This window comes from Rhododendron vialii, chromosome 7a, assembly GCF_030253575.1.
Source record: "Rhododendron vialii isolate Sample 1 chromosome 7a, ASM3025357v1".
Classification (NCBI taxonomy): Eukaryota; Viridiplantae; Streptophyta; class Magnoliopsida; order Ericales; family Ericaceae; genus Rhododendron; species Rhododendron vialii.
Genome location: NC_080563.1, coordinates 36454073 through 36480432, shown reverse-complemented (window position 1 = coordinate 36480432; position 26360 = coordinate 36454073). Strand labels below are relative to the sequence as shown.

Genomic DNA, 26360 nt, shown 5'->3' with positions numbered 1-26360 from the left:
AGGCTATTATGGGTGGTAAGGTGGTGGTACCATCATTGTCCGGCAAAGAGGAAGTGAAGGTATAGTGTTTATCTCGACTATCTGTTGTCTTATTCTTATAAAAACTACCATTCCTAACTTTTTGCTTAAGGCTTCTTTTGGTCTGGTGAAGATAGTGCTCTCTTTTGAGCAATTTCATTTACTAATTGTTACCACCTTTTGTATTTGAATTGTGGTCCTTTTAGATACCAAAGGGGGTTCAGCATGGACAGCTTATGAAGCTTAGGGGCAAAGGTGGACTGAGATGACAATTTTTGTTTTTCTGAATAATAGATGATTTATCTGCCATCTCTCTCTCTCTCTCTCTCTCTCTCTCTCTCTCTCTCTCTCTCTCTCTCTAAAGCGCATATGGTTGATCCGCACAGGGTTGCCCAGACATGGCTTTCTTGTAGATCATGGGGATCAATATGTTCGTTTCCGCATTAACTTTCCTACGTAAGCGTTTTCCCTCGTAACGTACATAGTTTGCATCTTCTCTATGCTCTCTCTTGGATTTTACTATCAATTACCATCTCCTCTTGAATTGTGTCAGATAGCTTAGACATACATTTGGGCCCATTTTCTAACCGCTTAAGCTTTTAGGACAATTCAAAATCTAAGCTGGTATTAGTGGTTTGGCTTATGAGAAGTGTTGTTTCGAGTTTCTTCATTCGTTCACTGTTTGTATTCTTCTTCTTTGATTGCATGTTTCTTCCATATGTTTACATCTTCATGTGCATTGTGCAATACGGGGTTGCACAATTGGAAGAGTGTTGGATATCTTGATCTACATTATTTGTCTGTTTCCTAACAGCTTAGTTTTTCGGATTATTGGTGATCTATCAATGCAATCGTTTTTGTTTTGGAGGAATCAATGCAATACTTGGATATATTGTATTTTATTGTGGGCTCCTTTCTTTTATAAGGGATTTGAACTTCTTGTTATGGATTATATATGTAGTAGTTTTTAACTTTTTTCGTGTTTTGCCTCATTCCCTCATAGATTGAGAAGTTTGACTTTGGCAATTGATTAGATTTTAGTCATTCATGGACATGGTGTAGATTGGAGTTTTTTTGGAGAAAGATCTTGTGATGGTCATCTAGGGACATCTATACCATACAGTTATACTTGTAACCTACATGAGAAGTGGCCGATAAACAGACGCTGATTCGCGAACTTGATGTGTAATTTTGCTTCTGCATGTTATCTTATTTTGTTACTCCATTGCCTCTAAAGTTTTGAGGGTGTTCAAAAACTGTTATACTGGGCAATGGGTTTTCTTTTGTGTTAATTGCTTTTATTGGTTAGAATTGGCATGATGGGTGACACGACAGAACTCAATTCATTTGAAGTTTTTTTCCTTTTCTTTTATGGTAACTTTTTCCATTTCAGCTTTTCTATTTCCATGCTATATATTTTCCTATGGTCCAACAAAAGCTATCAGAGCATTGTATCACTTGATTGTAAAAGACGTTTTGAGATTTTGTGTTTTTCTGAAATTGAAGATTGTGTTCTCTTTCCTTGACTTACCTTGGCTATGTGGATACTGTACACATTATTTTACTTGGAGAATCCTTTCCACCATTCACTTACACACAAACCGAACGATTCCCCTTGATAGTGAATCAATTCATGCGTCAAACCGGCATTCTGTCTTTTTAAAGGATGCCTTGCAAATTGATTTTTATTCTTTTATTCTGCAGCGTGGTAAATGAACGTCAACGTACTATATTAGAAGAGTTTGCAAAGGAGGAAATTAATCATGAAAATAGCGCATCAAGTGAGGGACATTGGTAAGTTTTTTCTCATATGTTTAACTCCTATGCATTTCAGGTGACCATGGTTCGCTTAGATTTACTGCATCTTCAGACTTGTAACCTTCAGATGCCATAGCAAGTTAGCAACTTCCATTTTATTCCAAATAGGAAAGCAAGATATGAAATTGCAGTTTCTTTCGTATTTGCCTTTTCCTTCCTAAATATTGTTCCTCCTCTATTTTATACCCTTCACAAAAGTAAGGGTTTTGAGATAGCCATCATTTGGGGGTGATGTATGTATGTGCAAGGTCTTGTTTTATGTGCTGTTTGGCTGTCAAGTTTCTAAATTTCAGTCCCTCTGCTCAGTGGATACCTTTTTCTGGTAAAAAATGTCTCCTAACTATTGTTTATTTTACTTCGAGTATTTGGGTGGCTTTTGGGTTGTAGGAAAGATCATCCACTTGGACATGTATTCAATTAAGATGCTTCAGGCTGATTTTCTGTCACAGGACGTGTACATATTTTAAATTCACTCTTTCAAAGTACCTAATGTGGGGCAGTAAAAATGAGGAAAGAAAAAGTTTTGAGTTGTTGGTTTGTAAATGACAGTAATCTTTGAATATAAATTCATATATAGGTCTTCTAGTCTGTTAAATAGTTTTGCTTGCATAGGTATGCGGCAATGGGCTTGGTGCCAAGTTCTTGGGTTTTCACTTGGAATGATATATGAACTGGTTGAATTCTTTATCATTTATAATTTCACTCTTTAGTCACCTTTCTGAATGTAGTGTACATTCTGGAAATGGATAACAGGCTTTATCAGCAGCTGTCTACTGCTTGAACTTACAGGTGGCAGCATATTCTTGACCGTGTGATGGGTCCAAAGTTTATTGTCGAATGCTCTTTGTTCGTATTGATCCTTCTGCTGCTCAACAAAATCACGCGATGAAAAACGTTTCCTGGGCACTTTTGATGTTAAATCTGCACCTGCCATTATGCTGGAATCCTCAGCACAGGTTTCTTTTACATCGATGCATTGACATTGCTTTTCTGCAAAGAGACGATTCTTCCAGACATTGAAGGTACAAAATTCATACATATCTTGTCATGCTTTCTCCCCATTCATTAGGACCGATTTAATACAAACTCAGAGTCTGTCCTACTTTTGTTTAGAGCATATAGTTTCTTACACGTGCAACATATATCACATGTACACAAATGATATTTTTATGGTAAATAAAATAAAATTTCCTGACATTCCAACTTGGATGTCTGCTCTTTTAACATGATGGACTCAGTCCCTATTTCATTTTGTTGTTTTTCAAAAATATTGTGAATTTTCTCCCCAACCTTAAAACTACACCAGTATGGTTAATACGGTCAATGATAACAATTTGGTATTCGAAGAAATGTTTTCTAAAACAAGATGTAAGGCTATTCAGGCGAAGGATGCTTTATGAGACATCATTGGGCTACAAGAAAACAGTTTTTAAGAGGGTGAGTATAGTTGAGATGGATGAGGGTTCAGTCCAAGAAGCAAACAACTAATAGTGAAAACATTGTGAAGTGGTGAGAGTAGGATGAATTGAAGACAAGTTGAGAGTGAACATAGTATGATGGTTTTGTTAATGTACAACACAGATCGGTAGATGCACTCCCAATCAGCAACAGTAACCAATTTCCCTGTAGCCTCGCCTCACGTAGAGCGTGCCATTCACAAGACGAATCGCTGTGTCTGGACATCTGAGCACGAGTTTCCGGGTTCCATATAGTCATCTTAGGTGTTATCAAAAGACGAAGAAAATAGATGGAACAAAATTGTGATCATATTGATGCAAATGCTAGGAGGGAAAGATTAAAATTCACAACGTATAATCAAATCATGAAATAACTCTTGAAAAAGAGAAATAGACTAGAAACTTTATGGCATGGGAAAGGCTGCTGACTTTCTTTCCAGCAAATTGATTGGGCGATCTCTGTTATTCTGACATGGAAGTTAGTAAATGAATTTAAGGATTTTCTACACGTTAATAACCTCTATTTGAATATGCCAGCTCAAGTTTTATATTCATTTCAAGTACACCGCTCATTAATGCTGGTCTTACACTAATTCATGATGGAGTGGTGACACTAATATCTACTGCCATCTCTGTTTCTGGAGTTTGAGTTTCACTCTTCTCCTTGCTATGTTTCAGCTCACCATAAAAGTAGGAAACAAATCCCCATAGTGAGAGAACAAGAGAAACCCCCTTCTCTGCTGTGAACTTTTCTTTATAGAAAATAACGGCAAGGATTTCTGTCATCGGGAGCAAAACGGCGATGATGATAGCACAGAGCAGAGTTGAGCCAGCGAAGATGACTCCTATTGCACCCAGAAAGAAACCCTGCCATACTAGGCCACTGCAAACCAGAACCACATAGTATGTTGTTTCGCCGAGTCCAAATTCTCTTGCCTCCCTTGGAATTGCCTGCAAAATATTTAGGTGCAAGTTAGTTTTTGTTTCACACGTAATTAGGTTAATGATGTCTTTTTAGACTTATCGTGTAGTGAACCTTTTGTCTTTTGAAAACCTTGGCTCAGTTCGGTATTCTTGATTATTAGAGCTGTATACGTATGGTTTTGTGTTTGGTGGTTGGTCTCTTTCATTGGTCTTGGAAGACCTTTCTTTTGTGTTTGGTGGTTTGTCTCTTTCACTAGTCTTGGAAGACCTTTCTCCCTCTCTTTCTGTCTAAGTGATTGTCTACTTAGTTGAAAAAGAGGACATCAACCTTTTGATTTGAAAAAATCTCTTGATGATCATCCTTATAGGTCAAACCATTGGGAGACATACTTGCAATTAGATTTTTCCTAAATCCGCTTTAACTAGTGGTGGTCTCACATCGATTCCCTTTTGGTAGTCTACAGCTTTGGCTTCTTGGCGATATGGAGTACACACAACCCCTTGGGGTATGTGGTCCTAGTAATATCTATATGTGCTTGGATTTAATGAAAAACGAATCTTCATCAACCAAACGCATGCTTAGTAAATTGGTGGAATATGCACTTGCCGGTGGTGATCCTCTGTTGCAGTTGTCTGTCCCAACACCCTGCACTAGTTTCCATAATATGTGACGCGTTCTCGCACCAAAAATCAAATGACTAAGCTACCTCCCTCTCCTCCTGGGCTCGTCGTCCTTTCTGCCCGTACCACATCTTCCATTCTGGAAGTTGTTGAAATCTCTCTCTCTCTCTCTCTCTCTCTCTCTCTCTCTCTCTCCCCCCTTGTGTATCTACATTGTAAACTTGAGATTATTATGACATTTCCTAAAAACAGAACTAGTATTATCTATAGCTTTCCTTTTCGTTTGCATATGTTTTGCAGATGAGATCATCGCTGGTTTTCTTATTTTGCTAGTTAATCTTCTAGCAATTCATTCTCATGTTCTGGAGAATCAAACGAGGGGCTGTTGCGGTTTTAATTTTCCAATTTCTTGAATTAAGATATCATTCCTCTAATTGCGTACTTGTGGGGTCTGATTAAGATGAAAGTATGTATGTGATGGTGTACCGTGGCGGCTGGCAGAGGATCAAGGGGGTTATCGATGAGGGAGGTGGCCGAAGAGACGTGTCCTATAATGGGAACTAGGACAGCAAGTGGGGAGAGACAATGATTGTTTGCTATGACATGGTATACTATTGTTATAATACAATGATTGTCGATGGCCTTTTGTTTTAAAAAGTAAAATTAGAAAAAATAAATAGTTTAATATAGTTCGGTCAGAATAGAGAACCTGATTTTGAGTAATAGTGAAAAAATGACTAGTGAAAGTAAAAAAGTGGGTTATGAGGATTAATTTGGTCCAAAATTTGTTGAGGGTGATAAGAATCCTCTAGAACCACACGTTTGTGTGGTGCCCACCCAAAAACGTGCAATAATCGCAATTTGAGGTGTCACCGATAGTGGATAAAAAGAAAAAGAAAAAGGTGTCACCAATACGTTGCTGAATGGGCCCATGTTGATTGAAAGGTGTGCGTGCTACTTGGATAAATCAAATCTACCCTGACTACTTCATTCAATTGTTTTTTTTGGGATCATTTAGGTGAATAAATTTGCGTTCATTCACGACACATTGGGTAATATATTACTCAAACTTTTGGTACTGAAATAAAGTGACTCCATAATTTGAAAGGTGTAACGAATTGGGTTTTTCAAATTGACTAGGACCATGACTTCCCTTTGTGGTATGAATGAAATCTTCGAGTACCATTTTGGCAACAAAAAAAAAAAGACATTTCCCATTGTGAATCATGGGTTTGGCCTCGGGGTGGATTTATGTTTAATTGTTTCTTTCTTCACTTTCCCTTGAGGCTACGTATAAAACTTAATCCTCGTAACCACAGTATTGGTAGGAGCCTAGGAGGCATAGTCGTCAGAATAGCGCAATTCGCAATCAAATGCAATTTGATGCACAATTCTCGATAACTTCAATTTATTAAGAAAACATCATCATTACACCTTTCACATCAACTTTTACCTCCATTTTTCCTATTCAACTTTGCTAGCACCACATACACTTACATAGCCAAACACACACCCACACTCATATGAGTGGTGGGTCCCACACACAAACCCTCTATGGAGACATCTTTACACTTTTATTTACTAACTTTTCAAAATAGAATCTACTTTTAGGAGCAAAATGAAAAATGTATCAACTTTTACCTACTAACTTTACAAAATGGACACTTATTAAGGGATAGTTTTAAATAGAATACTAGACTTTAAAAAGGGGACAGAGGGAGTACAAATCTATAGGTGAATCAATATTGATATAAAATCGGTGGTGAATCGTATGATTCACGGTTCGATCACCAATTCGATTTATGATTTACTCAAAAACGATACAAATCTACAAGGGAATCAAGGTTTATGACAATTGTTGCGTTCAACTAATGTTAAACAACTTTTGTGGTTTTGCCTTAGTTTCACAAATCCATCTTTTTAGTTCGTGTATTCTCTAAATCATAGACCGGGACAGGACTCAAAGCTTCGAACTAACTCACTTATGTTGATATGTAAGCTACCACGCATAAACCATATATAGGAAGGCAGCATGTAATTGGAAAATAGCATATCATATTTACAGTCTGATATTTGCAATGGAAACATTGATGTTTTCAGTATTGGGAAAATCTAATTCAAGGAGATTTGGGTGTTTGCGGAGCGGATCAATTTCAGCCATTCAAATGTGTGTTGGACGGTCCGGATTTTAAAAAAACTATTCTCGCGAATAGTTTAGGTTTCTTTAAATTCTGGACCGTCCATTGATGAGACGAACGGTAATATGGGACGGCACTGAGGTTCTGCAAACGGAGCTTCTGTGAATAAGGCAATCCCTTTGAGTATTGCTAATAAAGAAGGCTTCTTAACTTCAGTCTGCAGTGGTTAGTGTGTCTTCCTAGAAGATAGGATTATATGCTCAGCCAGCATGGGGGTGTGTGTGTGAGAGAGAGAGTTACCTTGAAGTCCTTGTTGATAGCCATACCAATAGTGCAGAATACAGTAGCAAAGAAACACATGACCACCTGAATCTCCAACACCAGCGTATAAGTGAGAGCCTGTCTTGCCTTCTTATACGTCATCTCCACCAACGGCAGTATAAACCCGTACAAAACTGCAGCTGCCACCGTCATGAAGAAACCCATAAAATACTCCTTGCTCGACTCTCCCTCCGGCCGATCACTGCTCGTGTGAAGAGCTAGAACACCTGCTCCGATGGTGAGCAACGCTATTGCGTTGATCGAATACGGAGTGAACTTCTGCTTCACCAGAAGAAATGCGAAGACCGCGGTGAAAGCCAGTTGGGACGCAAGCACCAGAGAGGAGGTCGATACAGGGAGGCGGGCAACCCCGTAGGCATAGAGGTAGTCGTCGAGTCCGGTGAGGATGCCAATGACAGTGGCGGCAACAAACACCGGACGTCCCATGAAGTAGAGCTTGGCGGCGGGGCCTTCTTTGCGGCGGCGGAGGAAGTAGGTTACGAGAAGAGGAATGAAATTGATGGGCCAGCCGCCGGTTTCCAACCAGCTCGATAGCCATACTCGGTTGCCACCATGGATGAAGTAGAGGCGCATGACCATGGGGCCGCCGCAGGCGCCGATGGTGAGGAAGATGGCGTTTAGTAGGAGAAGAGCCCACTTCATTTTCTTGTTTGCGTTTTGGTTCGTTTCCCCCTTTGTAGTATGGGTGGAGGAAGAAGTTGTTCTCTCTAGGACATCAAGTGGAGAGGGAGACTAGACAGTTGAGTTGTGTGTTTGTGTATGTCTTGTTATCTGTTTGTAATATTTACTAATTTATAACCTCACACAAGAGGGTACAAATATGTACCTCTCTGAAAGTGAAGAGGGCCAATCAAGGGAGCTTACACAAATCTAGTGGACCTGTGGGGTCTAGACAGGCGATGATGCCATAGAGGAAAAAAAACAGTAATTTATACCGACACAGATTTTTCAATGCAAACAGCCCGCACAAATGGAATTTGGACCCGTTTTGGATCCCATAAAAATAATTGGAGCCGTTTATTTTGTTCAAAACATCTTGTTTAAGATCCTCGTCAAAAATCAGCCCATTTGAAGCAAAGTTGGGTGTTTCATAAATCCTCTCACCGACATTCAAATGAGCTAATTTACTACGGTGACCTTAAACAAGATGTTTTGAACAAAATGAGCGACTTCGATATTCTTTGTGAGACCCAAAACAGGTCCAAATTTCATCAGTGCGGTCTGTCTGTTTTGAAAAATCTATGCGTATAGCACAGTTGTAGAGAAAAAGGGAGAAATTTATTCACGGCGGTATTCACGGCTCCGCTTAATCTCATCCGTCCATTCCTGCAATCAATGGCTGAGATGTTTTACAATTTTGACCGGTAAAAATTAATTTTAACCGGTCAAAATTGGTTTTTAATCTGGACCGTCCAAAATACTTTTGGACACACACGATTTAACGCCGTAAATCTTCTTTACGGGATGCCCCATAAAGAAGTTTTTCTCAAAGAATTTTTTTTTCCTTTTAATAACTTGATGTCCGAACTAGCTTACATGTACCTCGACATCGTTTATGTGGATTGGAGGAATTTGTTAATTTATAAATCACGCTAGCCACCATTCAAGATTAAGTAAGATTAAGTATGTATGAGTTTCATATTTTATTCTTCTCCAATCTGGTGAAATTTTCATATCAATACTGTCGGGCCGGTCAAGTCACTACCCAAACTCGCCCGCGGGTTGGGCTTAGCGGGCTTTATTTTTTCGCGGGCTAGGCTATAAACTTAAAGCCCAGGCCCACCTAGGGGCTTAGCCCAATCAATGAGCAAGCGTGCCAGCATTTGGGCGGACCAGTTCACAACGGTCAGAATTCAAAAATTGCCTCAAAAGTGGGGTTTTTTTTTTACATGCACACACCGTGTATGGACAGTTTTTAAAACTCCCCAAGTTGGTTTCTTGGTTCCCAAATGGATAGACAACTTGAAAACAATAAATTATTTTTTTCCAAAAAACAAGGAGATTTTCGGACTTGCAGAGGGCAGGTCTCGCGGGCTGGGCTGTCGGGCGGGCTGAGTAAAAATTCATTAGCCCAAGCCCAAGCCCAACCCACAAAAATTTCAAGCTGGGCTAGCCTGCCCGTTGGATGGGCTCGAGCCGGGCAATAGCCCGTCTCGCGGGTCTTTAGACTAAATAATGACCCTTAATCATAAACAATAATTTCCATTTCAATACGGCAGTAGTTCAATGTCGTTCTCATGAAAGAATTGATTTATCGTACGTATACATGATTATTTCATGATCCTTCCTAAGTGGCCTATGATTTTTAGGATCTTTTGCGCCCCACCCATATTGTCTTTATTGTTACTACTATTTTTTTTTCGTCTTTGGAAAGCTGTGGCAGTCTTAGCATGTGCCACAATTCAATATGTAGATAGGCATACACGTCTTTTCATGCGCAAAGTACATTTGTGCGATATGAATGATCAACTGCATTGGGAAAAAAGAAATCGAGCAAAAAATTATTCTAGTTATATTAATGCGAAAAAAAGCAAAGTATAATTAAAATAATCAAACAAAATATAAAAAAAATAACAAAAACAAAACAAAATACAAAAAAAAAAAAAAAAACCGCGCATGAAATCAATGCTAGGGTTGGACCCATCAATCCAACTATGAAGGTAGATGAAGTGACCAAGATTTGCATCCAAGTGAAATTTGTCTCGCCTCAAACTAAAAGACCATCGTTGAGCCCCCACAAAGAAGATTTATTGGTCACTCAATCTTAGATTAACGATTTATTATGAACGTGGGTTGGAGTGAACAAGATTTGCATCCAACTGAAGTTTGTTCCCGCCCCAAACTAAAGGACTGTCGCTAGATCCATTGCAAACGCCGCCTCCATCGCCGTTGGACAAGTCAAAAATTTGTTGACAAGGGTTGGATTCAGGAGCCAAAACCTAGAGATCTGAGCCACCGAGACCAAAAGATGATGGGGAGATTGGGAGATTTTCTCCTCTAAAGAAGACAGTCTCGACCATCTCATAACCATAACAGAGGAGAAGCCGAGAAAGGGTAGATAGACGGCCACGGAAAGGGAAATATTACTCCTACAAATAAGGTGAGATCTAGTACATTTTTTTGGTTCAGCCGTGCTATCCACACAGATTTCTGTGCACAGATCGTGCACAGATTTCAATATGGAGTCCATTTCAGATTCCACAAAAATAATCCGAGTCGTTCATTAAATGTAAAATATTTTTTCAAGGGTCCAAGTGATAGAGGCTCGATCAAATCATCTAACTTTTCATTCGGATTTCAAGATAATGAAAAGTTAGATAATTGGATCAAGTATTTATTTATATCGGATTGAGCTGATTTTTTGCGAGGACCCTTGAAAAAATATTTTACATTTAATGAACGGTTTGGGTTGTTTGTGTGGGACCCATAGTAGGCCCCACATAATAATTTGTGCATGATATGTGTATGCAAAGTCTATGTAAACAGACTTTCTGTTTTTGGTTAGGGTTGCAAACGAACCGAGCTGCTCGCGAGCGGTTTGCAGCTCGGCTTGTTAGTGGCTCATTCAAGCTCGGCTTGAAAGTTAAACGAATGAGCTCAAGCCGGTTTTTTCAGCTCGTTTTGTAAACGAGCTGAGCTCGAGCTAGGATGAGCTCGGCTCGAGTCGGATCGCTAGCAGGGTTATATATACTTAAGTTTAGGATTGTTATTGTTATTTCATAATTTGTTCTTTCCGTTTTCACTTTTTAGTCAACCAATGAAAGCGAGAGCACACGCACATCATTACACCCCCGCTCCATAGGAAAATGAAAGATATATACTTTCACAATCAAAATATTTTTGGTTGTATTAGGCCTATGCGAGGATATATATATACATTTTTCGTTTGTTCGTCAAGGCTCGTAAACAAGCTCGAACTCGAGTCAAGCCAAGGCCTGCTCAGCTCAAGCTCGACTCGTTAAGTTTTCACTGAGCTCGAGCTCAAGCTCGTGTTCGTTAAAAACTTAATAAACAAGCTTGAACACCGTAAAGCTCAGTTCGGCTCGGCTCGTTTGCAGCCCTATTTTTGGTTAGCTATTTCTAAACTGAAATTGCTACCCACATAGACAAAAACCGCACAAATTTTGCAGAAATTTTTTTGTGCGGTCCATCACGGATCTCACACAAGCAATTCAAGCTGTTCATTAAATGTAAAACATTTTTTCAAGTATGCTCTTAAAAAAGTAGCTAATCCGATACTTATAAGTTTTCGATCCAATTATCTAACTTTTCATTGAGATTTCAGGATAATGAAAAGTTAAATGATTGGATCGAGCATCTATAAGTTTCGAATTGAGCTGATTTTTTAACAAGACCCTTTAAAAAATGTTTTACATTTAATAAACAACTCGGATCGTTTTTGTGGGACCTGTGGTGGGCCCCACACAAAAACTGTGCAAAATCTGTGCATGAAATATTGTGTGTGTGTACAGACTTTCTGTTCTAAAGTCAAGAAGTAATTATCATTAGTCCAAGGTAAAGCTAATCACAACTGTTCAATGTCACTAAATAGATGAGGGACGATTGCACTTAAGACTCACCTGTTTATTTTCTCTGTTTGATGCTTCCAAATTTCCGAAATGAATTTAGGATTGAGTACCAAACAATCTGGTCATTAGTGAAATGATTAAGGAAAAGGGAAGAGTACTGTAGGAGCAGAGTAGTTGAACGAAAGCGAGACTTGATTAAAAAGATAGAGTTTGGTGTTAAAATTATGAACCATCCGGGATCGCCAAGTGTCGACTTCTTTTTTTGCCAGGTTTCATTTATTTTGTTGTGCGGAACAAAGAATCTAATTAATTTGCCCCGGATTAACCAAAAATTTAATAAAATGATATATATAAAATTAATGTCCAATAAACTTGTACAAAAGTAGATGAATGTACAAAAATAAACATAAGGAACATACAAAAAAAATATACACTATTGAAGTTTTACCCTTTAGTAGTTTTAGAGGGTAGAAATAATTTATTACCAAATCTGAGTTGATATCTTCAACAAGTTCTCTCCTAATGATGATAATAATATATAATAGGTTGGCCTACAAAAAGAAAATGAGGTGGGTTATATAATTTTTTTAACTAAAATTTTATGTATAATTTTTCAGTGCCGGGTGGATATCACATGGTGCCCGCTCGGTGCATCTAAGCCATTCATTGCGTTTTTAGACGGCTCAAATTTGGAGAGAGAAATAAGAGAGAGAAAATGTTGGGAGGAGAGGAGAGAGAGAAATATATTGGACGGCCCGAATGTGCCGAGCGGACACCACTTGAGATATATCCATTCTCCGCCCGAAAAACCAGCATGGCTCGCGCTCACCTTTTTCGACGGAGCCGTATCTTACTTGGTGGACTGAGAAAAAGGAAGGACGTCCCCCCACTAGTTAAGTTAACGATCGAACTTAGAGATGATTTAATCTTGTAAAGGAATTTAAGTATTTGATCTGAATATGAATTAAAGAGAATGATCCTTTAACTATGGTTTAATCCTTGAAAGAAATATGTTTTGGATCTTATTTTTTTAATACTTTACTTACTTATACTACTATTTATTTTGGTATAGGGGCTGAGCGACGATTTTAATTTATGGCTATTGAAGTTGTGAAAACAAATGGTCACGGCTAAGTTCTGCTAAGGAATTTTTCGGATTTTTGGTCTTTTTCTTGTTTTGCTTTTATTCAATTTTTTTTTTTTTTTTTGCGTTCGTTAGTTTTGCGTCTATCATTTTTGGAGACAATTCAAAAAAGTTAAAAATTATGACTTTTACCTAAATATTTTTTGAAATATCTAAGGTAAAATCCAAAAAACTGGTCTTGACAAAGACGAATCAATATTAATCCGCAACTGACCGTGGTGAGGCATCAACATGTCTTCCCGCTTTGCCCGAAAAATGAGTCAACAATAATGTCTTGCCTCGTTTGTAAAGACCTCTACCGTGTCTCTTTTCCAATACTTTTTTTTGGTAAATTAAAAGTTTATTAAAACCAATCAAAGAAGGATACAAGAGGGGAGTCCCCAAGGAACAACATCCTACTCACTACTAGGGGTGATTTCGGTTCTGGTTCGGTCGGTTGGGAGTAAAAATTTTGAAGATCAATTTGGTTTGGGGTGAATATTTCCAGAACCGATCCTGACCAGAGTTACGTTCAGTTTGGTCCGGTTCTACGTGGGGTTGGTACAGTTAGAGATTTTGGGGTTTCGGTCTGCTCGAAATGGGCCTTAGTTGGGCCAAATATAAAACTTGACAGTAGGCTCAAACCCATCAATTTAAGAAATTTTTGACAGTGGGCCAAATGGCCCAAACCCCTCAGTTTATATAGTCGGTTCGGTCTCTTTAATTTCGGTTTGGTTCACTTAAATTCCAGCCACCCGAGACTGAACTGAAAATTAAGTTTTTTCTTGTTCCAGAACTGAAACTGAGTAAAAACCGACCAAAAACTGAAAAACCGGTAGTCCGGTGGTTTTTTTTGACACCCCAGTGAGTCACTACTACATAAGCGGAAACAAAACAAAAAAGCCCGAGTCAAAGCAGGATACAAGAGGGGACTTGATCCACCCTCGCCATCAAGACTAGGGCTGCTCGCGGTCCGGTTTGGTTCGGATTTCTAGGAATCTAAGGACCGAATCGTTAGTCACGGTTTTTATAAAATGAAATCCGTGTCCGGACCAAAAGTCATACGGTCCGGTTTCAATCCGATTCGTGACTCGCGGATCGGTTACGGTTTTGTCCACGGATTTTAGCATAAATAAAGCTCAAGCATATATCTCACAATAAAAGGAAAAAATGTTACATTCAGAATTAAGTTTAACACCACCAGAAAGTACTTATTATATAAACTATCAAAGACTTACTTTAGCAATCAAATTCAAAAGAATCTAAAACACTAGTAGGATTGTATCATTATAGTACATTACATGACATAAAAGAACCGAAAAAAAAGAACTACTGAAACTCAACTCAACTAGGGTTACTCATAATTTATACGAAAAAACTACGATTTGCTCCTTATATTTTATGTTCATCTACACTATATCCGATTATTGAGATAAAATACTAAATTGGTGGCAAAAAGTGTTAACATTACTAACAATTTATTATATAAATACACACATATATATTATTTATATAAAATAAATATCTTACAGTCCGGTTAATCCGCGGATTTTTCGTAATGAAAATCCATGGACCGAACCGCGAGTCACGATTTTCTAATTTTTCAATCCGTGTCCGAACTATTAATCCACGGACAAAATTCAAAAGATACGGATTGGTTTAATACAGACCGATTTCACGGTTCACCAAATTTTTTGAGCAGCACTGATCGAGACTCTTCCCCTGTGACACCCCTTGCACCACCTTTGACCTCAGTGACGATCCAGAACCTCTTTATATCACATCATCTGCAGCGCTTGCCAAAGGCTTGCGTATTTCTATTGATGTCGAAACCGTAGCCCCAACATCATTATTGAACCCCTTGCAGCATATATGACCGAACCGACTACTGTCTTTCTCATGGTTGAAACCTTAGCCCGGCTCTCATATCTCTCTCTCTCTCTCTCTCTCTCTCTCTTCTCACATGTTTCTTGGGAAAATCCTATTTGTGTTGTTTGGCCCTGTTATAGTGGTTTTTGGTGTCTATGCTAATCAAATGGAGATATATATATTTTTTGTTTACATGGGACCCAGGGATAAATTTTGTAAATGTAGGCATAGTATGTACAATGGTTATGCGTTTATTGGTTTCGTCCTCTCTTTTGGCACCTGTCTTTCATTCTGTCCACTAGTTCATGCTGGAAGTCCCTAAATTGTTATCCATTTCCAAGAGTCCAGGTTATTGTTCTACAATGTCCTCTATTAGTTGAGTTTCTATGAATTTAATACAGTGGAATACAGGATTAGGGGTTTTTTTTTTATCCGCAAAACACGCCTTAAGGGCTTTCATTAACATCCTTTTCCAAAACTAGTACAAGAGAAGTGGGAGGATTAACAATCCAATTACATGGAAGAGAGTTTCTTGAAGCTAAAAAAGCAACTTTATGTGCCACTCTGTTTGCGGCCCTTCGAACCCACTTGAAAAAAAGATTTCCTTCCTTTGCAAAATGTCTAATGTCCATCACCAAAGCTCTGACATCCCAAGGAGGCACTAATTCCGACACACTTAGATGGATTGCCTGCTGGCTATCGGACTCCACCTCCACTTCCTTTAGGCCCAAACTGATCAGCATCTCGCAGGCAGCTCTAATGGCATGGAGCTCCCCTCCAAGACTGGTCCTAACATGAACTGACTTTGCAAGGCCATCCACAATCTTTCCTTTCCAATTTCGAAGCACAACAGCAGCGATACTCCTAAGCCAGGAGGCAGGAATGGCTGCGTCACAATTTGCTTTAAATCTGCCCTTGTCCGGAGCCCTCCAGGTGGATAAATCCTCCTGATTAGCTGGGTTATCCATCTGGACTTTAGGAATCTCAAAAGCTTTTAAAAACTCCATCTCAGCATGGAGAAATGATGTTATTGTATGCTGTGGGTTAACCTTCGTTTTGTTAAAGACAAAATCATTCCTTGACTTCCATATGTTCCACGCTATTAGAGCCACTCAACCCATGAGATTAATTACCTCCTTTACTGTCAAGTTTTCCATCATATCAGCAACCCATTTGATCACAGAGCCATTACCACCCAAATCCCCCAGCGGTTTAATGTTGCACCCAAACCATACCATTTTGGCCCATGGACACAGAAAAAACAAATGTTCCGTAGTTTCTACTTCCTTCTCGCAGATGGGACACAGATTGTCTACTGAACATCTCCTCTTGAACAGATTTTCTTTTGTTCCTAAAATGTTCTTGCAAGCCCGCCACCAAAAACTCCTTATCTTATTAGGCACTTTCATTTTCCACATAACTTTCCAAGCTTCTTTTTTCAGTTTGAAAGACGATTCAGGCTTCTTTCTTTGACTCTCCAAAATCGCTTGGTGAGTGATATGGTAACCAGATTTGACAGTGTAGATTCCTGAAGAGTTAAAATGCCACACAAGATGATCCGGCCTTTTCACATGAGGTAAAGGGATTTTCAAAATAGCATCAACAACTTTTGATGCTATTTTAAAATGCCACACAGGATTAGGTTTTGATATTCATATTCATTAGTTAGGTATGAACTCAATAAATGCTTACCACCTTGGAAAGTTTTCCCCCCGTGTCAACTCTACTATTGTGACCTAATTTTTTTTTTCCCAGCTGGGGGGACAAGTAGTATTCGGCCGAGGGAGTAATTTCTCGGTTTTCCTCCTTTGTCTATTTTTTGTCGGTTGGCTGCAAGCAGTTTGTGCTGTTTGGAGAGGCATTTCACGTGCCCTTTTTGTGCCATAGGAAAAAGAGCTGTAGTTGGATATATGAAGAATTGTGATTTCTAATCTGTAGGTCGGTATGTCCTTGTGAGTTTTTTTTTTTTTTTTTTCTTTTCTTTTCATTTTAGCTTGTTTAGAACTTTGGGTTGAAGTCACTCGTCGCATAATTTATTGATTCACTCGATCATGTATCATTTGGTGTGTGTGTTAATTTGGGATTTCCTCCATCATAGCTGATGACGATTAATATGCGAGTTGTAACCGTTTAAAACAAGTACCTTTGGTCACCACCAGGAAGTTATCCATATCAGCTCTTTACTGACAAAGTATTCAACTTCAATGTCAACTTTTACCTGCTATGAGAGTTCTGCGACTGTGTAGGTTGAGATGCTTGTATACCTCTGCACTTGTCCCGATGCCAATTATCTTCTTGTGACAAGTTGCATTGCTGCCATTATAAGTTAGTGGACCTTCGTTATGTTGTGATGCAGATGGCCTTGGTTACCCACTAAACTCGAAGGCTAGAATTTGTCCGGCTTGTGATGGAATTGGTAAAGGAGGTGTTTCTCTTACTTAAACTCATGTGGATTATTGAACTACTTCTGTGAAAGAGTGTTTTCTTCATGCAACTTCTTTAACCTTTTATTTTGGAGGTGTCACGAGTCATTTGTTTGATCTATTTCCCCTCTCCTATTTATCTCTACTAGGTTACCATTCTGTTGAGCTTGATACGTGGATATGAAGTCCTTACTACTCCGTTGAGTTTGATTTATGGAAGAAAACAATACCCATCATGCCATTCTACATAATCTGTTATGGTGCAGCAATATTGTAGGGCATGCCGAGGATCAGGGGTGGCTGAAGGAGTCAAGGAGGTTACAGCTACAATACCGGCAGGTTGATTCATTTGTTGAAAACTCTGTCTGCAAGCTTAACTAGTATCATGCATTCGTGCTTCACATGACTTGGGTGATTTGTGCTGGGAGGTTGGATTCCAATTGTATTTTTGTCCACGATGGATGACGGGTGTCTAAATTCTAAAATTGCAGTTTGTAAAGATGTTAATAACAATGGATGACTGACCACCTATGGTTTCTGATTTCTGCATGTTACTAAATGGTGAAGAATAATGAAATTTTTTGTTACTGCAACCTCTGTTTCATAATAGGCATGTCGTTTCCTGGTTCTTCATGCAAATAATCTTGACCTTACGTTGAGTAGTAGTTGGTTAATATCTTTTATACTTAACTCCTCATTAATTCATCAGGTGTGGAAACTGGGGATACAATCCGTGTTCCAAAAGCTGGCAATGCCGGAAGACGAGGAACACAACCTGGGAGTCTGCACATAAAACTGAAGGGATAATGTTACTTCTCCTATTGATAATTCTTTATAACTTGATCGAAGTTTGAGTGCTATTTGAGGCTCGCGTATGATTTTTACTTTTTGCGTAGTGCAATATTTACTGCCGGAAAGGTTGTTGATAACAGTGTCTTTAGACTACGTTAACAGTTAGTTTCATAAGTTCTTGTGCTTGGTTGTGCTATTTTTTGGAGGTTCAATGTTGAGTGTGTAACCTGATATAGGCGGACTTCAAAATCTTGGAGTCCTGATAGAGTGCAGCAGGTGTCTAAGTCCCTTATTATTCTGATTTTATTGACTTTCAATGCCGGATAATTAAAATATGCTACTGCTGAGTCATTATCGACAGAAAGTGTTTGTGAAAGAATTTTGTTTTTATAATTCTTATGAAAGCAAGTTAAAGAATTCTGCTTTTATGATTTTTCTGGTGAACTATTTTTTCTTTCTGTGCGTGGTCATGTTTCTATATTTATTTGTTGTGTTTGCTCCAAGTACTTGCTATCTGTTGAGAACTTGATAAAAACTGTAGTAATGTTTGCTATGTCCCGTTATGTTAACCAAATTACAAGGCTAGATCAAGTTTGATGAGCAAATAGTTGTTTATGAGAGTATTGATAAGAGATACTTAGGTTGATTACTAGAGATACGTTTTCTTTCAGGTTTCTATTGCGGCCTTTTGGTGTTTAATTTCCTATTTCGCCTCCAGAGCTCCAGTCCTTGCTGGCCTCCTATGCTTATTCTCATTTCTTCTGAAATGTCTTATTGTTGCATTCAGGTGGCTGAAGATCCCATTTTTGCTAGGGGATGGTGCAGATGTTTATGTCGAATCTAACATTACCTTTACACAAGTGAGAACTATATTCCTTGTCCATGTGCCTCATTGTGAGTATTCTTGTCACCTCTATGTCAGAAACTTTTTGGTGCAACAGAAGAGCAAAAAAGAAAAGGGAAAAAAAAACAATACAAAGAAACAACAAAAAATTAACTCAGGGAGGGATCACCTCTGAAATGCCACCCAAGAAGCATCAGTAGCAACTAGCAAGCATTTCCAGAATCTCGTCTGGAGGGATGACAAGGGCCACACAGGAAGGGTCTTGGTCAGTCCCCATCTTTGCTAGACAGTCAGCAACGCAGTTCCCTTCTCTTAGTGTATGTTCCATTCTACTGCCAGAACTTGCCAATGTATTCATGCATTCTTCCACACCGTCCTGGGAGGGGAATTCTGAGGAGGGCCTTTTTTAATCAAAGAGACTGCAACATGTGGAACTGATACCATTTGAACTCCTTTTCATGTCAAATCTGAGAATACTCTTCGACCCATAGAAAATACCCACAGCTCAGCTTCAAGGCTTGTACCATCCTTAAGTCTTCCAGAGATTCCCATCAACAAAATTCCTCTTTCTTCACTGATAACACCATCAAATCCAGCTTGCCCTGGTTCCTTGAGCTTTCAAAATTACTGCCCAGCTGGTTCGGTTCATTTTTACGTTACGAGCTACCACACCCCATGGTTTTGCTTATCTTGTCTTTCGTGGGATATAAAATCCAGTGGATATATATTCCGAACCATTTCTTTTTAAGCATATACTGCATGCTCATAGCCAAGTAACAAACATGTCCAAAAGGCCTGAAAAAATATGGTCATTATTATTCAGTATTTGTATTAAGGACTTAAAATATAATAAAAGGCTGGAACTAAAGCAGCTTTGTTAATTGTGAAGCCTTAATTTCTTAACAGGCTATTATGGATGGTAAGGTGGAGGTACCAACATTGTTGGGTGAAGTGGAAGTGAAGGTATAGTGTTTATCTCAACTTTCTGTTGTCTTATTCTTCTAAAAACTACCATTCCTAACTTTTTGCTTAAGGCTTCTTTTGATGGATGTTCTGGTCAAGATAGTGCTCTCTTTTGAGCAATTTCATTTACTAATTGCTACCACCTTTTGTTTTGGAATTGTGGTCCTTTTAGATACCGAAGGGGGTTCAGCATGGACAGCTTATGAAGCTTAGGGGCAAAGGTGGGCTGAGATGACAATTTTTGTTTTGCTGAAAAATAGATGATTTATCAGCCACCTCTCTCTCTCTCTCTCTCTCTCTTAAAAGTGCATATGGTTGGTCTGTACAGGGTTGCCCAGACATGGCTTTCTCAAAGATCATGGGGATCAATATGTTCGTTTCCGCATTAACTTTCCTACGTAAGTGTTTTCTCTTGTAACGTACATCGTTTGCTTCTTCTCTATGCTCTCTCTCGAATTTTACGAACAATGCCCATCTCCTCTTGAGTTGTGTCGGACCGCTTAAGCTTTTGGGAAAATTCGAAATCTATGCAGGTATTAGTGGTTTGGCTTATGAGAAGTGTTGTTTCGAGTTTCTTCGTTAGAGTTGTTCACCATTTGTATTCTTCTTCTTTGATTGCATGTTTCTTCCATGTGTTAACATCCCCATGTGCAAGATGGGGTTGCACAATGGGAAGAATTTTGGATATCTTGATCTACATTATTGGTCTGTTTCCAAACAGCTTAAGTTTTTTTGGACTATTGGTGGTGTAGCAATGCGATCCTTTTTGTTTTGGAGGAATCAATGCAATACTTTGATATATTGTATTTTATTGTGGGCTCCTTTCTTTTATATATGGTTGTCTGGTCCTTCGCGTTGCTTGATCCTGGCGGATGTTGCTTTAGAAATAGTGGATAGGGGCTATTGACTGTATAGTGAGGGAAGGGATTTGAACTACTTCTTATGGATTATATTTGCAGTATTTTTTTTTTCCCTTTTTTCTTGTTTTGCCTCATTCCCTCATAGATTGAGAAGTTTGACTTGGGCGACTAACTAGATTTTAGTCTTTCATGCATATGGTGTAGATTGGAGTTTTTTTGGAGAAAGATCTTGTGATGGTCATCTAGGGACATCTATACCATACAGAGAAGTGGCCGATTGGCAAACCTGAATGTTTAATTTTGCTTCTGCATGTTGTCTTATTTTGTTTCTCCATTGCCTCTAAAGTTTTGAGTGTGTTCAGAAATGGTTATACTGGGCAATGGGTTTTCTTTTGTGTTAATTGCTTCGATTGGTTTGAATTGGCATGATAGGTGACCAGAACTCAATTCATTTGAAGTTCTTTTCCTTTTCTTTTATGGTAACTTTTTTCTTTTCAGCTTTTCTGGTTTCGTGCTATAAATTTTCCTATGGTCCAACAAAAGCTATCAGAGCATTGTATCACTTGATTGTAAAAGACGTATGACATTTTGTGTTTTTCCTGATATTGAAGATTGACTTACCTTGCTATGTGGATACTGAATGCATTATTTTACTTGGAAAATTCATTCTACCATTCACTTACACACAAACCAAACGATTCCCCTCAACAGTGAATAGTGATTCATGTGTCAAACCAGCAAGTCTTTTAAAACGATGGCTTGCAAATTAATTTTTATTCTTCTATTCTACAGTGTGGTAAATGAACATCAACGTGCTATATTAGAAGAGTTTGCAAAGGAGGAAATTAATCATGAAAATAGCGCATCAATTGAGGGATGTTACCCAAATTATGCAACCTAGAGGGGGGGGTGAATAGGATTGCTAGTAATAATTACCAATAAAAATTTATCTCTAACAATATATGCAAACAATAAGTATGCAATCAAAATAGAGAGATAGAGAGATAGAACCCGTTTATAGTGGTTCGGTCCGGATTTGTCCACGGTCCGGCCCTACTCCACTTCTCCTCAAGCAATTACTTGAAGGTTAGACTAATCTTTAAAAGATTACAACTTGTAAGTCTTGCGGGTGCTTACAAGAACCGAATGCCTCTAGCTTTCCCGAGGAGCTAGCACAACCGCAAGAATTTTCTCCGAAAACTTCTCAAAAACAATAACACCCAAATTCCAACCCGAATTTGGTCTTCTAAGCTTTCAAGTGTTTGACTCAAACACTCACTTAGGAAATACAAGTATGTGAAGAAGGTATGAAAATTATCGCTCACGACTTGTACAAATTTTCTCTCAAGAATAATATGAAAGTGGAAGAACAATGAGAATTTTTGGCTTTGATCTTTTGAGAATTTGCTCTTGCAATAATATGGAATGTTGTAGCTTGTGTATATACTCATTAATGAGTTCTTGATGCCTTATATAGCCATCCATATGCTTCCTAGCCGTTGGAAACTAGCCGTTGGAACTAGCCGTTGGAAACTAGCCGTTGGAAACTAGCCGTTGGAAACTAGCCGTTTGAAACTAGCCGTTGGAAACTAGCCGTTTGATAGAGTGGTCATCCGGGTGGTCGTCCGGTTGTCACAGCTTTCTGTTCAGACAGCCGGCTTGTCAGCCGGTTCGTCAACCTGTGGCTCACAATTTCATCTAAATAAACCGTTAAAGCATGTATTGAGCTCAATAAAGTCTTTGTAAATATAAATCATGAATCCAAGAGACTTTATGCTATATTTCAAGGTCACGAAAATATTTAATTCGGGAATCGACTTTTCGATAATTTTGTATTTGCCGAATAAAAATATCATTGAATTAATCATCAAAATAATTAATAGAGATGCATATAAATTTTCACAAATTATAATGCATACATTTTTCAACAATCTCCCCCTTTTTGATGATGACACAAAATGATAGTTTTTATTCAAGTAGGAGTTATGCCAATCTCCCCCTTAATACATGCACCAAAGCAGTTATCTACGATCAACGAGTAATAGCAATAATCATCAGATCATAGCAAGCAATTTTTTAAATTTGCCCAAAATGGCAAGATAGATCAATTAAAACTTGGCTTTTTCTCCCCCTGTGACATCATAAAAAAAAACTAAAAAGAGAAAAACAATAGGGCCATGGTTCCAGCACCATGCCGCTCTTGCCCTGTAGCACTCTATCTTCGTACATTGAGAGCTTGGCGTCCTTGATTTTCGTATTCTCGAATAATGGCTGCTACAACGGCAGCTATAATGCCAATCCAATACCACAGAGTATCCACATTTACATTCCATCCGAACCATGGTGGTATTCTCATGGTAAGTAACGCACACAGCAGAATGAAGATAAAGAGTTGCATCCAAATGGTTTGGATAAACAACCTGAACTCTGCTCGTTCGGCATCTCTTTCGTAAAACTCAAACGGTAACCCTTGCGGTATGTTTGCCATTGCTCGATTTGGAAGGATAGAGATTTGGAGAGATTTAGGCCGAGAGAGAAGGAGAGATAGATAGATGAGGAGATAGAGATTGTGTTGTTGAATTTATAGAGTATGAGATTGCCGAATTGTTTGAAATGGTGCGCCGAATTGTTTGAAATGGTGCGCCGAATTGATTGAATTGCTGCGCCGAAAGAGAGATAATAGGGGATGCGGCACCGAATAGAGATAGGATAGGGGATGCGGCGCCGAATAGGACAAGAATAGGGGTGACGCCGAAAAGAACAAGAATAGGGGAAGAAAATTGTGTTCGGGTGTTTATTGTTGTGTCCCCTTAATACATGCTCCCCCTAAAAGAGAGCTTTTTAAAGAATGCGAGGGGTATTACCGAGAATGATTATCCCTGCAAGCTTAGAGACAAGAAATTCATATCGGCGAAGTATATAAGAGACAATTTAAGCACTAAGCCATGAAGTTCATACAAACTAAGTGTAACAGACTTAATAAATCAGAGTTAGCAACGCAAAAGCTTGAATAAGTCTCAACCTCACGGTTGTCCGGTTGGACATCCGCTTGGACATCCGACTGACTGTGACGACCCTGACCCGCCCCTTGAGGTCTTAATCATGACAAATGCCAGTGATTTCTAGCAGAGGGCTCCCAAAAGACAGATTTCCAAAACCCACGAAATTATCAGCATATAACAGATTTGTTCAAGACTCAAAATAAATGATCAAACTTGATTCTTGTACATCTAACCAACACTTAAACATGTAAAGAAGGTAGGAGATCCCTACCTCGAGGGTTAGAAGCAAGCCCGAACATGGAGGAAACCTCAAAGTGCTCCGATCATGATTCTTCTTCGATCAATAGGAAGATCTCGTCGTGTAGAACAACTTTAGTACTTGGGATTTTTCCGAAATCTCATTCTAAGGCGATGAAATCGAAGAGAGAAGTTTGGAGGAGAGGTGAGAAAGAGAGAGAGTCGGTCGAGGGAGTAGAGAGAGAGAAACGTGTGTGTGTCTGCCCGGAAAAGAAAAGAAATATATGTGGGGGAGAATTATCCCCTACACACACCTTCACTTATACACCCATGCATATTACACTTGCATCCCGAACTTCTAAATTCTAGCACATTCGACATCCGAACTCATTCTCCATTTTATATCACAACTCATGCCTTAATAAAACATAAAGAATTATGGAAATAAAATACGGGTCTCTACACTGACAAATGCAGGTTAAGTCCAGAAAACGTTTAAGAGGAGTAGCATTAAAGACCATAAAACTGTTTTTCTGCATACCAAACACAGGAAAATGAATCATATGATAAAATGTTTGGAGGGTGATTTCTATATCAAGATCATTTGTACTCTCCATCAAGTATGATATTTACGAATTCAATCAACTCAACATTGAATCCAAAAAAAAACTTTTGACATCAAGAACACAACTTTTTCATAAATGATTAGACATGCCGAGTTCTCGTCGAATGAAACAAAATTGTTCTTCACCAAGGGGTTTTGTGAAAATGTCCGCCAATTGCTTGTCGGTACTAATAAAGTTAAGTTCAATATCCCCTTTTTGAACATGATCTCTTATAAAATGATGTCTAATCTCAATATGTTTTGTTCGAGAATGTTGAATCGGATTCTTGGTTAAGCTAATTGCACTAGTATTATCACATTTAATAGGAATATGATCATATTGCAAATTGAAATCCTCCATTTGTTGTTTGATCCACAATATTTGGGCACAACAACTTCCGGCCGCTACATATTCCGCCTCGGCGGTAGATAGAGCTACGGAATTTTGTTTCTTGCTATGCCAAGACACTAGAGAGTGCCCTAGAAATTGGCAAGTCCCACTTGTACTTTTACGATCAACTTTGAAACCTCCAAAATCCGCATCCGAATAACCAATTAAATCAAATGCAACTCCACGTGGATAAAACAATCCTAAGTCATGAGAACCGGCAACATATTTAAAAATACGTTTAATAGCTTTTAAATGCGATTCTTTAGGACATGATTGGAATCTAGCACACATGCAGACACTAAACATTATATCCGGTCTACTTGCCGTGAGATAAAGTAATGAGCCGATCATACCTCGATACATCTTTTCATTGACGGCCTTACCATTCTCATCTTTGTCTAGCTTAGTTGATATGCTCATTGGTGTGCTCATTGGCTTTGATCCTTCCATGCCAAACTTCTTAATAAGTTCTTTCGCATACTTGGCTTGGTTGATTAGGATCCCCTCATTAGTTTGCTTGATTTGAAGTCCGAGGAAGAAGTTAAGCTCCCCCATCATACTCATTTCAAATTCACCTTGCATACACTTAGCAAACTCTTTGCACATATTATCATTAGTGGCACCAAAGACAATATCATCAACATATATTTGAATAATGAGCATATCTTTACCTTTGGCTTTAATGAAAAGAGTAGTATCAATTTTTCCACGAGTAAAGCCATTGTCAAGCAAGAATGAACTAAGTCTATCATACCATGCACGTGGTGCTTGCTTCAAACCATATAAAGCTTTTGAGAGTTTAAAAACATGATCGGGGTATACATGATCTTCAAAGCCGGGAGGTTGTTTGACATAAACTTCCTCATTTATGAACCCATTCAAAAATGCACTTTTCACATCCATTTGATAAAGCTTGAAATTTTTGAAAGATGCAAAGGCAAGCAATATGCGAATAGCCTCTAATCTAGCTACCGGTGCAAAAGTTTCTTCAAAATCAATACCTTCTTCTTGATTATAACCTTGAGCAACAAGTCTAGCTTTATTCCTAACAATATTTCCGGATTCATCTAGCTTGTTACGAAAAACCCATTTAGTACCTATAATAGTGTGATCAAGAGGCTTAGGTACTAATGCCCAAATTTTATTCCTTTCAAATTGATTTAACTCATCTTGCATGGCCAAAATCCAATTTTCATCATCTTGAGCTTCCGGAAAGTTTTTAGGCTCAATTTGAGAAACAAAAGCTTGATTTTCACAAAAATTTCTATGAGACGAGCGAGTGGTTACCCCTTTCGAAACTTCTCCAAGAATCAAGTCCTTTGGATGGTTTTGCACGAATCTCCAATCCTTGGAAAGATCTTGGTTGTCTCCCATGGCATCTTGAGGTTGATTAATAACTTCATCT

General features: G+C 38.6%; 2 protein-coding genes across 6 annotated transcripts in view; one reads left to right on the top strand and one right to left on the bottom strand.

Moving 5' to 3' along the window:
* The window catches only part of LOC131332046 (chaperone protein dnaJ 1, mitochondrial), a 44418-nt gene that overhangs the window by 12773 nt on the left and 5285 nt on the right, over positions 1 to 26360 (top strand). For 2 of the 5 annotated variants that reach the window (XM_058366078.1, XM_058366080.1), the window contains exons 15-18: positions 3 to 59; positions 225 to 273; positions 405 to 474; positions 1723 to 1812. In XM_058366078.1, the coding sequence (XP_058222061.1) occupies positions 3 to 59; positions 225 to 273; positions 405 to 474; positions 1723 to 1812 (266 nt within the window). Of the gene's footprint in view, positions 1 to 2; positions 60 to 224; positions 274 to 404; positions 475 to 1722; positions 1813 to 2589; positions 3585 to 5298; positions 5322 to 26360 lie in introns of those variants that run through there. The other 3 variants (XR_009201576.1, XM_058366079.1, XM_058366077.1) reach the window with 3 other exon arrangements.
* On the bottom strand, positions 3723 to 8096 carry LOC131332047 (purine permease 1-like). The gene is made up of 2 exons (XM_058366082.1): positions 7277 to 8096; positions 3723 to 4244 (listed from the first exon to the last, which is right to left on the bottom strand). The coding sequence occupies exons 1-2, from the start codon at positions 7958 to 7960 to the stop codon at positions 3888 to 3890; spliced, it is 1041 nt and encodes a 346-aa protein (XP_058222065.1). The 5' UTR covers positions 7961 to 8096; the 3' UTR covers positions 3723 to 3887.